We start from the raw sequence: 16746 nt of genomic DNA, 5'->3' as shown, positions 1-16746 counted from the left end.
GTTTAAACATGAAATAATTGCTGCTTTCCTCCACCACACTCTCCACCATGATGATCCGCTTTTTTTCAAGCCCTAAGGAATGGAGCTGGCTGTCAAAGGACTAAGACCTCTGAAACCATGAGCCCCAAATAAACTTTTCCTCCTTTATTTTTGGTAGATCTTTTAGTCATAGCAGGGAAATAACTGACCTCCCAAAACAGACCCCCACCTCTGTGCTCTCTCACTGCCCTCTATTTCTGAATGTTTCATGAACTTTGAATTTGAGGACAGGACTGTGTTACATGTGTCTTTCATAGGCCATCAATGCCCAACCAATAAACTTCAAATTCTAGGTGAACTATGCTAACAGGAATATATGTTAAAATATTTGTTTAAACTATATATTTTTACAATTAGCTAAAGATACAATACTCTCTGTTCTTTGTATGAGCTGAGGACAATTGTCTTTTACACCCGGATCATCAATTTTCAAAGGAAAAACCCCTCACCACTCCTAACTGAATGGATTCAATATTTATGAGAATGATAGGTTTTACTGTGCTTCTGGGTCATCATATGAACAAGCACCAAAGGTAGCCAATGTAATTATCAGGTGACATAATATAGTAAGTAGTGAGAATGTATCTCCTTCCCAGTTACTCTCAGCCTCTTATTCCTCTAGTGGTCACGTGCTTACTATTTTCTTGCCATTTCCCAAAGGGTAGAATCCCTTAACACACCACCACAGAGATACTATTTCTATTTTTGTCTTTTCTTCCCACTTAACCCCCTTCAAATACCTACAGTTCTGTTTCCACTATCTCCAAACCTTTGAAGGGACTCTTTATTAATTTATGATAATTAAGGCTGGCTGTGGTTTATGAAGAATGAGTCTGACATCATCCCTCCTGGGGTTACTCACATTTTCACTGAAGATTTTTTGAAGGTACAGTGACAATACAAAAAAATAAACTGCAATGGACCAAGGTGGGATGGAATGGGCTATGAGGTTAATTTTTACAACAAAACTACAAATCAGTGTGTTATGAAGATGCTTGAAAAAAAATGGACTGAGACTCACTATTCCTATTTTGGAAGATATTCAATGAAGGCAGAACACTTAGAATTTCCCTCAACATGTGCTCCAATACCTTCTTTACATAAATGTGAAGTCAACCTGTACAACCAAACTGCATACGAAGACTCAGGCAGAATACTTCTTGTTCATAAGTTGCAGTTAACACTGATTTTGCCACTGGAAGCCTATTATGTTGATAACAAAGGAAGCCTAGGGGATTCCCAGGATGATCCACACTTGAATTACAACAATATCAGTGGCTGGATGACTGCTACCCATTTGGATTTTGAAAAGAAATAACTTTTTTAAAAAATTCAATTATTTTAATCTGGGATTTATCCCCAATCTCCATACACACCCTCCACCATCAAAATTCATCACATAGAACAGGGGCCAGAAATGATAGTCTCGCCTCCATCACCTCATCTACAGAACACACTGTATAAGGTCATTGGTTGGAAAACTCTAAACATGTTTGAACTGCAAACATGTTTAGAGGCATAACTCTTTTCACATCAGAAAGCATGATAACTAAACCAAATAGGTTGTCAAGCAGTTTAAACCTACGCAAAATTTGGTTATCTCCCTGGAGCCCCAAAGTTCCCTAGAGCAGCCAGAAATGCCTGTTTCAGAGCTGTTCTCTCCAGTCATTGGAAACTGCCCATAGAACCAGTCCCTTCTTCTTGAACTGTGCGCACCAAGATTTCACATAATGAATGAACGCTTCTACCTATCGAAATTCAGAAAATTCCAGTCCAGGGAATAAAGCCCTTATTAAAGATGTATTAGCAAAACAAAAATGTCCATCATACTTATGGAAGCTCTTAACTAGGCAGAAAAGTGAAATCAGTCCTGGTCCAAGCCATATAGTCAAACACATGCTCATCACCAAAGCAGAAAGTGAAACCAAGGGCTGGTGGGAGCATTATATTCAGCATGTATGCAAGTACACAGGTCCCAGCGCCTGTCACACCCAACACAAGCCAATGAGGACTCACTGTAGGGCAGAGCTGTAGGTGCTTCTGACCATTTTAGCAGTGTTCATGCTTCTACCTCAGTGCAGTGCTTCTAGAAACACTCTTTGTTGGTGGCAAAGACTACTGGTATATTTTTATAAAATTCTCACTTTTTAAAATAACACCATTTCCTTTAAGTTTATGCTTATTTTATGCAAGTGATCTTTTAAAGTCATACACAATAAGTAACTGTAATTTCCACCTTGATCGCAGGGTGGGACTGCTTTCTCTTTTGGGAAGACCTGTTTAAGAGGGAAGGTGGCTATAAAACTAAGATAAAGTGATTTAAAGGCACTGTATTTTTAGACATTGAACTCAGAGATGCTTAACTACTGAGCCACATCACTCCACCCCCCACCCCCCTTTTTTTTGAGACAGGGTCTTGTTGAGTTGCTTAGGACCTTGCTAAGTTGCTGAGGCTAAGGCTGGCTTTGAACTTGTGATCCTCCTGCCTCAGCCTTCCAAGTTGCTAGGATTACAGGCATCCACCACAGTGCCCAGTAAGGTACTGTGATACCTCTAATAAATATTTCCAATAGAAAAATGTATTCTGATTTGAAGATAACTACTTCTTGTTTCTGAAATTAAAAAAAAATTAGGGCCCATTCATATTTTAGATCCAGTCCCATAAAACCAACTGATAAAAATTTCTCTGAAGTGCTATATAATGGTTCATTCATCCTCACAGACTTGAGTACTCACATTAGGCCAGGCACTAACCTCAGTAATGAATCTACTTTAGAGTCCTGAGAGAATGCAGGTAGAGCAAGCCTGATCCTGGTGGTACCACAAAATACTGTTTTCTGCCTTTGTAATTTACAGACTCTAGTCCTCACTCTGCTGGTTTCACTTCTTGTTTGTTTTTGTCAGGGAACATGCAGAGTCCCTTTTTTTGTCTAGGGCATAGACAGTCTCCTATTTCTTCACCATACAAAAATAATAAGCCAAGATCCTTACAAAGTTTCAATTCTTCAGCCCATCATTTCACTAGTAGGAGTCCAAATAAAAACTGGTCAAGTAAGTCAACTTTTATTTAGACATCAATTACATAAGACATTAACCATGCTACAATTTGTGAATAACAGAACTAAAATACTCACAACAATCTTTTAGCAATCACTAAGCACTTAGAAATTTAAAAACAGGTATGAGATGCAGAAAAGTGGACTCAGTTGGCTTTACAAAAGAACCATAGGAGAGAAATAACATTTCAGTTCAATATAGTAATCCAAGACTTCTTTTTCTGCTAACATTCAGGGGAAAAAAAAATAAGATTCTTTGTTATCAAAATAATTTAACTGATATTTAAGCCATTCATTAATACAAATATTTTCCATTGATGCCAATAATAATCCAAGAAATAGTTCACTACAATATTGACTTAATTCTGGATAAGTTAAGTAACACTGCCTAAAATGTCCCCTTTGAAGGAGATCAATGCATTGAAAGTGGTCCCCATTTTGGCTAGTGTAAGATCCAAACAAATGGACTCTATTTAGTGATAGTGAAACCCATTTTAACATTTCTGAACTACTAAATTCAAGAATTTTAAAGTTTACCAATTCCTACACAGTATTTCTTACTTAACAGTCTACTTGAATTGAATAATGAAACAATAACCCTTTTGGGAGAGCCAAGATTAATAATTATTTGTTAATTAAATCAGCTTCCCTAATTATTTTAGCATTAGAAACAATAAAGGCTAACAGACATGCTAAAATGTTATAGACAAATAGTAAATGGCAAAATTTTTTCAAGATGGACTTTATAGCTAAAAGTAGGGAGGGGGCTGACATTTTTAATAGAATTATTTAATGAATATTATAATTGTATTAGTTTCCAGGAATAAGAGATAATTGATAGAATGAAGATTTTGTTGTTTTTTTAACAGTTAATTCCTCAATTATTTGAAGTTTTCCCCTGGAAGTCTAAAAATTTGTGGTTAAGTATACAAAAAAAAAAGCAATTAAGTATGATTTATTGGTAAAAGCAGAAAGCAAGATACAAAATGAGAATTCTGAAGCTACATTCTCACTGCCAGGCTTGTGTAGAATATGGATCTCTTTTCAACTGTCCAATTAAAAAAAAAAATCAAGGAAAGCATTAGAACTATGGACTAAAAGTGAGTCACCTTTCATTTGCATTATTCTAGAAATAATGCTCCCTGCCCTCTAAATGAAATCAAGTTTCTTACGGCCTATTTGTACATCAAAATAGCCACTCTACTCTAAAATACTTTCTACCAAAATTTGGTTTAATTGCTTCTTCACTGCCCAAATCAACACCACCACAGTTAGGCTGTATGGATGTAACTTATTAACAGTTAAAGTTGTAGTGTGTAGCCTTTTAATTTAAAGTGCTATGATTTCAGTTTTTGCTTAAAAAAAAAAAAATATCATCATTTGCCCTGTTATTGGCTCAAAAGGATCCTGAAACAACAACAACAACAAAAATTGTCACTTAAATACCAACAGTATGACACAGGTGGGTAGGTATATCAACCTTTTAAGCACATTGAGGAAACGGTGCCTTTGGAGTGTGTTGCCAGGCCATGAATTCTCATGGTACCTGTCATCCACTCAGTTTTCTACTGAGGAAGGAAGCCAGATGTCAGCCTATATTCTGAGAATGAAGGCATGGATCAGTAATAGATCCATTTGGCTGCTGAGTTGACAACAGCCAAAAATGGAGATACAAATAGGATGGTGATTCACTTTAACTGATCCTCTTTGGGGAAGTATTTCTGATATCTGGCAGCATATCATTTACTCTATGGATTATGGTGTTAAGTGTTATGGTGAGAAAGAGAAGCTGTCGGAGGTCTTCTCTACTGGAGGAAGAACTGTCAAGACTGGTGATTCAGAGTTGTAATAGGGCCAGACACAGTCTTACTGGACCAGATTATCACAAGAACTAAAACTTGGTATATAGCTAACACTTGGCTAATGTTTATTTCTGTTACTGTCTAGCCAGATTATTAGAGGAATTTTCTTATCTTCTGGTAGGGTAAATAATGTGTGGTCTCTGACTTGACCTCAGAGATCTCTTGACTCTGGCACAACATCATAATCTAAACTTCAGAGAACCTGGACCAGCTCACCTTCCCCAAAGGAAGTCACAGGCTGGTTTACTTTGTTGATGCTCATGATACTGAACAGTTCTAGAGACAAGAACATGAAAAGGATCCTATGTATCTTGGTAGAAATAGAAGAGAAGCTAGTCTAGAATACAGTGTTGATCACTTTAAAATCCATAGGTCTAGAGTAGAGGCTGGCAAACTATGGCCTGAAGGTAATCCAGACTTTTACTTGTTTTTATAAATAAAGTTTTATTTGAACACAGCCATGCCAATTTTTTATGTACTATTTGTGACTGCTTTCCTTGTATGGCATCAGAACTGAATACTTGTGGCACAGATCAATGGTCTATAAAGCTGGAATATTTACTCTAGACTATTAAGAAAATGTGTGCCAAGTCCTGATTTATGGCATGTTGGTCTTACCCCTTGGAAATGAAGAACAGCTTGCTGCCTCAATCACCTTCTATATATTGGAGATGGGACATATCCTATAACTGGGTGTTTTATCCCCCTAACCACCACCCCCCAAACCAGTTTTACCATATAAAACAAAAAGCTCTCAGTACAAGTATATTTCAGAGCAGGAGAAAGCCTTTTCAGTGGGATAGGCTGTAGTAATATGGCTCGGCTGCTCAGGTTGCCCTATGATCCCAGGGCACCAGGATGGTGTACATTGCTTGAGACAAATATACCAATATGATCACAGAGTACACTCCTAGGATTCTGGAGCACAGTCAACCTCCTTTAAGCAAGTGCCATTCTTTGAGTAGACACTTCCTGGTTGGCCACTAGATTTGGACAGAAAGCAAATAAATGTCCGATGCCAAGGGAAACCAGGTGACCATATTAATCCATCTAGAACAGTTTTACCTGATCTATCTAACCACAAAAATAGCACGCCTTCAATCAATTATGTGGTATGTAGGAATAAGATTGGGCTTATTTCAGTTTCAAAGGCACAAAATACCAAACAAGCTAATTATAATCCTTACCCAGTAGCCTTTCCCTTCATTCACAGTTTTCTCCCTCAACCAAGACAATGTCTTCATGGAGGTATTTCCTATATAATCACTGACAAATTTGAGATACCTGAGCTTGGTCCATTTTTTAAAGTACTAGCCAATAATGAACTGATAAAGCAGTGCAACCCTTTTAGGAATTGTACTAAAGGACAGCACAGAAGGACAGTATTCTGATTTGGCAGAATTTCAAGCAGTTCATTTTGCTATCCATTATATCTTTAGAAGGAAAAGCCTAAGGTCAGGTTTATCAATGCTTGGGCATCATTAATTGTTTATTCCGATGGATACAGACTTGAAATAAGAATGCAAGACTGTTGACAAGATTTGAAGAAAGGCAATGTAGGTGGGCCTCCAGGAAGGACACACAAATTTATGTTCCACATGAATTCTTATCAGAATGTCCACAACTGTAAAAAAAAGTATCTTGTGTACGGAACCACATCTATGTCTTCCCTCCCCCATTTGCTGATTGCTCAATGGGTTGATGAGTGATCAGTGGCACTGACAGAGGCGGGTATAAGCTAGGAGTTATAGTAGCCAAAGGACTTTTCCTCTCTAAGGTCAATGTGGACCAATGCTGACACTGTCAGTAACACTGACCAATCCTAAGCCCTTAATTTGCTACCATACTGCAAGGAAGCAAGTTAATTTACCTCATAATAGGCTTTCTCCATTGGGACTCTCTCATTGTTGAAGGAGCAATGCTTTGCCTTCACTGGAATTGATACTTAATATGGATTTGGACTGGTCTTTCGTCCTTCCCCCTTGTGAATCACTACATTACAACATAGAATACCTCCAAGGACCTACTTCACACAGAAATAAGCAACAGATGAGTATCCTAATGTCAACAGGATGCTCTGGTCTCATTGGGTATTTATCATCAATCAAAACTGTGCCTACAGAATTATGAAAGAGACCATTATGTGCTAGAATTCAGCATGTGTTATGGATACTACTAAATTTTGGATGTTATCTTTTAGGCTTGTGATATTTGCTCTGCCCCAGCAATAGATGCAGTACAAGCAAAATATGGTATTTTTCCTTAACAACCAAAACACATAGGACTAAGAAATAAGAAGCAGAAATGTGAGTGGACTCTTTCAAGGGATAACTACTTGTAAAAGATTATGTTCCTAGACCTATGACTCAGAATCTGCTAGCCCAATTGGCATAATATGTACTGGAAAGCACACTAAAACTGGAGACTGTTTCTAAATGATCAGAGTAAAAGTAATTTTATTTTTTTCTTAACAATTTTTTAGGTTTTCCAAATTGCTTAGAGTGACTATTTTTTATATTAAAATATTAATAACTAAAGAAAAAAGCAAATCTAGCTTCAGAAGCAGGTTTTCATTAAAAATAGCACAGAATGAAGGCAAAAAGAATGGATGCAGGGACTTGCTAACAAAAAAAGACAGGAGAACTAGTTTTTTTTGTTTGTTTGTTTTCTTTGGTTATGATTGCTATAAAGAACATCAGAGCAATTATGAGAACATTTGAAATCTAAATCTCAATTTCCTTATCTGTAAAACAAAAAGGGTAACTATGTATCCTAAAAGGTATGTGAAAGAATGCCGTAAAGTGACATATTTAAAGAAAAATTTACTACTTGGGTGAGCGTATATTTGCACAGTGCTTTCAAAATCAAAAGAATAAAAATTAGTTACCTTTGGGTTAAAATATCTACAGGATTGTGGTTGGGAGCCACCAAATAGGGCTATGCGGTAATCATGTTTCTTTCTTCTAGGTCTTGTGCCATCTGCAAGTTCTTCTCTATCCTCTGGAGATAGCAGATGGTACCTCATTCCACCTGTAGAAAAATACACAGCAACTATTCAAGAACTTCAGGCACTAAATGCAGTGTTTTGAAAAATAAATGCCCAGACACAATAAAGCATTTATTTCTATAATTTTATTTTTATCACCCCTTATAGCATTCAAAGAAAGAGAGAGAAAACATGGTAGGAGAAATATATAATGATCTGAATCCTAACCAATTTATTATTCTCAACAATCACCATTGTTCTAAGATTGTGCCAGGCACTTACTTACTACATTCCAGTGAATTTCCTGGCTTCATGAGCAATAGCTACCAAAACAATAATTACTGAAATCCACACCTCCTAAAACCCAGTGGTTCTGTAACAACATATTGGAATTACCTAGGAAATCTCTGAAACTCTTTATAACCATGTCCTATCACAGACCAATTAAAATCTCTGGTGATAGGGCCTAGGCATTCATATTTTAAAGGGCTTCTTGTCACTTAAAATGTGGTTTAAAGAGCAGCAGTTTTAGCATGTGGGAGTTTGTTAGAAATGCTGGATACTAGGCCCCACCGCAGATCTGCCCAATTAGCATCTGCACACTTAACAAAACCCCAAAATAATTCAGATGTACATAAAACTTTGAGAAGCACTGTTTTTGATGACTCTCAAGTGCAATGAAAATTCAGAACTAACATGCTCTTTTTCTTTCAGTACTTCCTCAGTTTGGTTAAGGGCCACTTATTCAAACTTTTGGTTAAGGGCCACTTATTAAGGTGCCATTTTACATCAGTGTGGGGGTAAAAAAAAGGGTTCTCACCAATGTTAGATAATAATATGGGGGGAAAACTATCCCCACCTCATATTTTACTTTAAACTCCAAATCAATACAAACTGGAATATGCAAAAATATCTCAAATATCTCAAAGAAAAATAGTGTGGTTAAAATAAAAATGCCCCAGAATAAGGAACCCTAAAAACGATAAAAACATGGAGCCACAAAATAATGTTCAGACTTAACTACAGAAAATTTTAAGATAAATTACCATGTGATGAAAAGAAATGACAAAATCAAAAGACAATGACAAACTAGGGATATATTTAAATTTTTTATAAAGACAGTTATAAAAACACATCCTAGTAATAAGATTAAGACCAACAACTTGAAATACCTGAATACAGTTCACAGAAAAAGAAGTATGGACAAATATTAGACATATGAAAACATGCTCAACCTGTTCTATCTAAGAGAAATACAAATTAAAGCCATAGTTTTTCACTTATCAAATTGGTCAAGATAAAACTGTCTGGAACACAGGGCAAAAGGGTGTATGTATCTGGTAAGGCAGAGGGTCACATAGTGAGGTTCACAAAAATCACAAATATACATATCCTTTAACGCAGTAATCCCCCCGTAGGAGTTATGAACCTAAAATTCATTGATAGGGAAGTGGTTAGAAAATTAGAAATCCATTAAATGGAATATTATAAGTGACTGTTAAGAATGGAAAAAGTTAATATGAACATATGGAATGATCTTTAAGAAATAGTGTTGTGTGAAACAAAACAAGATATAGCTGCGCATGGTGACACACATCTGTAATCCCAGAGACTGAGGAGGGAGGATTGCAAGTTTGAAGTTAGCCTGGCACCTAGCAAGATTCTGTCTCAAAATAAAAAATACAAAAAGGCTGGGGTTGTGACTCAGAAGTAGAGTGCTCACCTAGCATGCATGAGGCACTGGGTTCGATGCTCAGCACCACATAAAAATAAAATATTGTGTACACCTACAACTAAAAACTGAATGAATGAATGAATGAATAAATAAATATATTTTAAAAAAAGATAAAAGGGGATGGGGTATAGGAGGGTGTAGCTCAGTGGTACAGCACCCTTGGATTCCATCCACAGTACCATACACACAAACACATACACAAAAAACCCAAGATGTAGGACAGAACACAGAGTGCAATACCATTTGTGTTAAAAAATTGTATTTTAGGCTGGGCGTGGTGGCACATACCTGTAATCCCAGCTACTAAGGAGGCTGAGGCAGGAGGATCACAAGTTCAACCTCAGCAACTTAGTAAGACCCTGTCTTAAAATAAAAAATAAAAAGGGCTGGAGATGTGGCTCAGGGATTAAATGCCTCTAGGTTCAATTTCCAATACCAAAAAAGCAGGGGGGAGGGCTTAAACATATATACCCATTTTATATATAATTTATATATGTATAAATAAGCAAATGACTATATATTATATATACAGTCCCAAGACTACCTCTGGAAGAATAGTTAGCATTATCCAGCATAAGAGATTGATAGGCTAGGAAAAAGGGCTATCAGTGAGACTTGCTTTTCACTATGTACCCCTTTTACATCTATTTGTGTTATTTATGATGTATAATATTATTGATTATTGAATTTTCTATTCAACAGTGCAAAAAATTCTTAACTCATGCAAGCCACTTTTGTACATGAGGCTAGGTAGGGTCTTTAGAAAAGGGATCAAGAAAAAGTTTGCAGAAAAGTTTGTGAGTGAATGAAAATCAATATTTAGCATTCCCTTTCATTTTAGAGTTTGAGTAGAGACATTTTTGCATAAGAAGAGCTAGAAACCTCAGACACCAAAGCTCTGGCTTTAGGTCTGGGGTCAATACCCTAGGGCAGAGGCTGGCAAACTTTTTCTGTAAAGGGAAGACAGTAAATACCTTAGGCTTTCTCAGACACATTTGGTTTCTGTGAAATAGTTTTTTGTTTTTGTTTTTTTAATATTTCTTTCACAAATGTAAAAACCACCAAAGCTCAAAGCTGGATTTAGCCTGGGACAGTTCTTGGAATGTTGGTCTGGTGACCCACACTATCAGCATCACCTGGTAACATGTTAGAAATTCAAATGATTGGACACTAGCCCAGATCTTCTGAATCTAAAACTCTGGGGTTTGAGAACATTGCTCCAAGAGGGTTCCATACATGATGATCATCTGAATAGTGTATGAATCTAATATACCCAGCAAGAGAAAGGTAGGGGAGAGTGAGGAGGAAACTGTATCCAGTCAACAGGCTGCTGGATGACAGTAGCTGACCCAGAGAAAACATGAACTAAGTTCCTTCTCTGATAGATTTTTAAATTTATTTATTTTTTCTGTCTCCAAGCAGAGGTCTGGGAACACTTGGCACCTGTCCTTGAGAAGTTCATTACTCCTAAGGCATATTTCTTTGGGAGCTATTCCTTTCAGTATTATTATCATTTGAAAAATTTTAGTAAAAACTTTATACTGGCCCTTTGGGCCTTTAACTATGTACTTTACTTTGTAACACATTCTTTTTATATATACATTCTTTTGGTTTAGCTTTATTCTACTTTTTAGATTATCTTTTCTGTTTTTCTTCCTCTATGAAAAGGCAACATAAATTAGATGGCAGGAAGACAACTTGTGATCTGAAGAATGGAGGCTGGAGGCTTTCTTTCCCCTACATAGCTCTGCCTAGTCCCCCACACTTGAGGTCTTGGCTGCTTGTACTTAGTTAATAAGTTATGGAATAACTCACTGTTCTTCATTAAGTGGGGAAAAAAAGGAAAAGGAAAGCTGCAATAAGCCTGGTAAGCTAAAGAAATTTAAACAAAGCTTCTAATTTAAGAGCCTTATCTCCATACTTGAATTTCTCAAATAATGCTACTATCCTGATTCTAAATCAATTCAGAATTCACGTAAGAACTAAATGGTAGACTCTGAGCCTGGCTAGTTTCTTTAATAACTCATGCATGAAGAAATAGTGCAGCCTTCTACCTTGTGAAACTGTAAGGCCAGAAAATATCAGAATTTGCAAATGGAGGACTAATGAAAAAACTGATATTAACATGTATGTAATCCAAAAGATGGAACCCTAATCAAAAATCTTTTATGGTGCTGATTTTCTTTTCTCTCTTTGTATTTAAAGGGACTAGTGGTCACCTGTGCTCTCCTTAACATATCTTGGTCTTCAAGATACACTAGGCTTTGGTTTTAGCAGTTCTGTGAATTCACCTTCCCACCCCCTTCAACCCCTAAATGTAAATATTCACAAGGATGTGTCCTTCACTCATATCCTCTTTTTCTTTTTCCCTTGAAAACCTTACCTGGGTTCAAACACTCCTGGTCTTTAAATTTTTTTTTTCATTAACCATAGAACATTTCATTATATGAATATACCACAATATTTTTCCAGATTAGGGTTAGCTTACCTAACTACTGGTCCAAGATTACCTATTTTCCACGTTACTCTAAAGCTGTAGCTATGTGACAAGTCTAATAGAATTTTCCATTAGACTTCCAAATCAAGGGCAAGTGATTTAATAATTCAAAAACTCCAACTTATTACCAATCTTGATATCATCTTAGGAAGAATAAAAGTGCTCATTTTTCTTTCATCAGTTTTCTTAACTTTGTGCCAGAACCAGTCATACCTTAAATGAATCACCCAAATGAGGTAGCAAAAACAAGTGTTCAAAATGGGTTACAACTACCACTTTGAACACCTATTATTTTTGCTACCTCATTTAGGTGTTTTTTTTTTTTTTCCTTATCACATATAAATTGAAATCTACCTTGCTGCCCCATGTGGTTTCTGGTTTAAAATGAAAGGGAACTCAAGAGCTAACAGTATACTTGGTGTATCATAGTCATTATTTAGAAAACTATATATTTCACACCTGTTGAAATAATCTGATTTTCCACTTATAGGAAATTGACAGATTTATAAAAAAAACTTTCTTGTAACAAAATACACATAAATGTTGAAAAGAATAAAATAAATATCTCTTTGAAAGCACAGCTAAGATCCCAACAGAGTAGACATAGAGGGCCAAAATTAAGAAAAAGCTAAACACCAGAATAGTAACCATTAAGAGACTCTTAGAGATGTTCTGAAATCTTTTGGTAATACTGTAAACTAGAAATTGTTTTTATTGGCTTTATGAGGGAGAAAAGATAAAGTCTTGAACCTGCTCAAGATAAGGAGTTGGAACTGAGATATCTGTTTAAAGTTGGATCGCTTGAACCAGTAGTTATACTTTCAGTGAAAAACAGGCTAAGAAACATCTGTCTGAGGGCAAAGTGAGAAACAGTAATATGCCTGTTTCAATTTCAGGTCCAGGTGGAGGCAGTCTCTCTCCTTTGAGAATTTACAATGACAGTCCTGCTTGTAGGTAGGTTTCAAGTTTGAATTTACCCTACCTGCCAATCTAGGAAACCAACAGGCAAGGAAAATTCAAACTTTGCTAGGGAACCTGGCAAAAGCAAAACTATTCTCCTTTTAAGGAAAGAGAAGACCTCCAGGGACAAACCAAGTCCCCCAATATTCCTAGAGATTAAGATCAATCAAATGTTAAACACACAATCCCAAATTACAAAACACACAAAGAATTAAACCACCAGGAAGAAGTCAACAGAAAAAAACAGCAGCATTTGATCTTCAGACACTTCAGATACTGGTATTACCAAACACAAAACATAAAATATATTTAAGGTATTTAAAAAAATGAAAGAACTGAAAACAAAAGGAAAAAAACACCAAAAAAAAAAAAAAAAAAAAGATCAAGTTGATAATAAATAAAAGAAAAAGGACACTATTCACAGTTGCAACAATAAAAATGTCTAAAATAAAAGCAGAAACTAAGAAAATTATAAATTCTCCAAAAACATATGACAACTTAAATGAAATACAAAAATAACTAAAGAAAGGTACTTGAATGAAAGAGAAATTGTGTGTATATGAGTATAGATTTATGCATATTTGTTTTTAAATCAGTGGGATAGATGAATTATTCAATGACATTGGACCATCTTATCAGACATTTAGAAACAAATTACTTGGCACCAAATAAATGTCAGTAGGATGAAGTCTTACAGGAGAAAAGAAATCCATCAGTGGACAAAAAGAAAATTTAGGTAATTAAAAAAAAAATCTTGGAATAGGTAAGACTTTTCTAACCACCTCACTATAAAGCCATCATAAAGAAAGACTATTCAGATTTAATATAAAAACAACATGATACTGGACTTGCCATTTCAAGAACTTTTTTTCTTAAAAACCACTCTAAATATCAAGAAAATAAGAAGCAATCAAAACTAACAATACTATGAAAATTATAATTCCAAAACACTATTAATGAAGCCAGCCAGATGTATATCATACCTAAATGATTATGCAAGGAGACACAAATGAAAAGCAAGCCAAATTACCCTGCAGAATCTTGGAAACAATCCCAAAAGGAGATACCAAGTATGCCAGAAGACGGGTGGGTGAACATAAAAACAACGGAACTCTAGAATGCTGAATTACACAACAGTTAAACTCCCAGGTCTCCTTCCCCTGCTGTAGTCAGGTACTGGCCATACCTGGACAGGTCTTCTGCAGGACACAAGGACTGGTTTTTGGAAATACTGACAGATGATCCAAACTTCGGGAAAAACACAGAGAAGAGTGCAGAACTGAAACCAGGGATTAAGTGAAAAAATATCTTCTTAACCCAGGCTCCTAAATGTCTGTACCCAGCTTATAACTCCCTAAGAAAATATTGACATTTGGGGGCTACCAATTAAAAATTTACTGGCTACGCTGATTACCCTACAGTTTAGCCCAAGAACTGAGAAACACTCTGATATGCACAGCATAATCTATCAGTTTTATAAAAACTTACTCTTAAATAATTGACAGATGAAGTATTTAAGAAAAGCTTCCAACAAACACAGGAAAATTCAAAGGTAATAGGAAAATACAACATAAGAAAATTCCAAAGGCACTATAATGACTACTTTAGAGTGATAAGATATTGCAGTCATGAAATAAGTAGAAACTCATAGAAATTAAAAATAGCTGAAAAAGGTTTAATAGAAAAATGAAGGCAATCTCTTTGAAGAGAACCAAGAGAAAAAGATGGAAATAGGAGACAAAAAAGAGTCAATGTCTGAAGAATCACAGTGTCATTCATTAATAAAGAATTGAGACATCTTTGGCTGAAAAGAGAATACCCAACATGACTTTAAAAAACAAGGTATACATCAAGGTATATTATTGTAAACTTTTGAAACATCAGAGTTGAGAGAAAAAAGATACATATATCTATATTTCCACTCCTGCCCCCATACTGGGGATTGAACCCAGGGGCACTTCACCACTGAACTTCACCTCCAGCCCTTTTTATTTTTTGAGACATGGTCTCATTAATTTACCTAGGGCCCCTTTAAATTACTGAGGTTGGCCTTGAACTTGTGATCCTCCTGTCTCAGCCTCCTGAATTGTTGGGAAACAGGTGTGTGCCACTGAGCATAGCTAAGAAAAAAGATAGTACTTACGAGAGAGGAATAAATAAACAAACAAACAAATAGGAAAAAATGATTGTCTCTCAAAAGTTAAAAGAGTAGAAGCCTGAAGATTATTCTAACTTAAAATGATTTTCAACATAATTTTATGTCCAGTTTAATTATCATTCAATGTTTTATGGTAAAATACACATGAGACTTGTTAAGTCTCCAAGTATTTACCAATCATGTGTTCTTTATCAGGAAACTTTTTTTTTTGGAGGTGGCAGTACCAGGCATTGAACCCAAGGGTGCTTAATTACTGAGCCACATTCCCAGCCCTTTTTTTCATATTCTATTTAGAGACAGTGTTTTGCTGAGTTGCTTAGGGCCTTGCTAAATTGCTGAGGCTGGCTTTGAACTCGTGATCCTCCTGCCTCAGCCTCCTGAGCTGCTGGGATTACAGGCATGTACTACCTTGCCTGGTTTACCAGGAATCTTTTAGAAGATATGTTCCTTTTAGAAGATATGTTATGAAAGGGGTAAACCTGGGATCCAGCAGATAATGGACACACAGAAGTAAAGGATTTCCCAGGATGGTGACAGGAAGCTCCAGCACAAGGACTGTGCATCAGGCCTAGAGAACAAACATCCCATATTGGAATGGGTAGAAGGCTCTAAAAGGGATATTTCCAACAACAACAAAAAAGCAACAGATTGTTTAATTGTACAGATAATTTTATTAAGTGGCATTTGAAAAGGGTACTAAGGGCTTGAGACAGCCTACAAGAAAATAAAAACAAATGAAAAACATTCAGTAATAATTGGCTCCAAGGGAAAAAAAAGAAAAGCTATTTAGGAAGAAAAATGTGATGAAAGTATACTGTTTGGCCAAATAAAATAAAGAAGGAAACACTAGAAACAAAGTGCATGAAAGCTATTGTATAAAAAGTAAGAAAGCCTAAGTAATTTCTACCTTCCATCATGTAAATCCCTATAAAATAAGGCTGAGGCTGTCTTCTCCAGGGGACATCAAGAACCCTGAGGGACTGACTGTCTGGCAGGGCAAAGTCTTCAATGTTTCCCCTTGGCTATTGAGTCTGATCCATTCTAATGGGTTAAGCCCATGGGAAACTGGCCACATGATCAGGTTATAAATGGATATTAAGGCAACTTACTTATCACCATCTTAAGGCATTCAGGATTGTCTTGAATAAGTGGTTCAGCTTGTACTGTTTTACTTAAGAAATTCTTTGATATAAGAGGAAACCTGACTTTAGCAAGGATGTCAACCATAAATGGCTGGCGATTAGGTTCATCATATTTCAACCACCTGACTGCAGCATCATAAACCTAAGGGGGAAAAACAGCATAGTGAAGTTTTTAGATGGCAGAATCATTCCAATTATCTATGGTTACATTGAAGGGGGAGAACCTCATAAGAGGACCACCACTTATTCCCAGTATTTATTAAAATATTTGTTTTTAATCCCAAAATCGTGCCTATACTTCATAATAGTTT

At 36.1% G+C, this 16746-nt stretch overlaps 1 protein-coding gene across 1 annotated transcript in view; it reads right to left on the bottom strand.

The window, feature by feature from the left end:
- The window catches only part of Klhl7 (kelch like family member 7), a 56801-nt gene that overhangs the window by 14750 nt on the left and 25305 nt on the right, over positions 1–16746 (bottom strand). Inside the window, exons 6-7 of the mRNA XM_027932744.3 lie at positions 16403–16577; positions 7845–7987 (exon numbers count right to left, since the gene is read on the bottom strand). Of these exons, the coding sequence (XP_027788545.1) occupies positions 7845–7987; positions 16403–16577 (318 nt within the window). The remainder of the gene's footprint in view (positions 1–7844; positions 7988–16402; positions 16578–16746) is intronic.

This window comes from Marmota flaviventris, chromosome 1 (genome assembly GCF_047511675.1).
Source record: "Marmota flaviventris isolate mMarFla1 chromosome 1, mMarFla1.hap1, whole genome shotgun sequence".
Taxonomy (NCBI): Eukaryota; Metazoa; Chordata; class Mammalia; order Rodentia; family Sciuridae; genus Marmota; species Marmota flaviventris.
The sequence above is the reverse complement of the archived record's forward strand: the minus strand, read 5'-3'. Positions and strand labels throughout refer to the sequence as shown.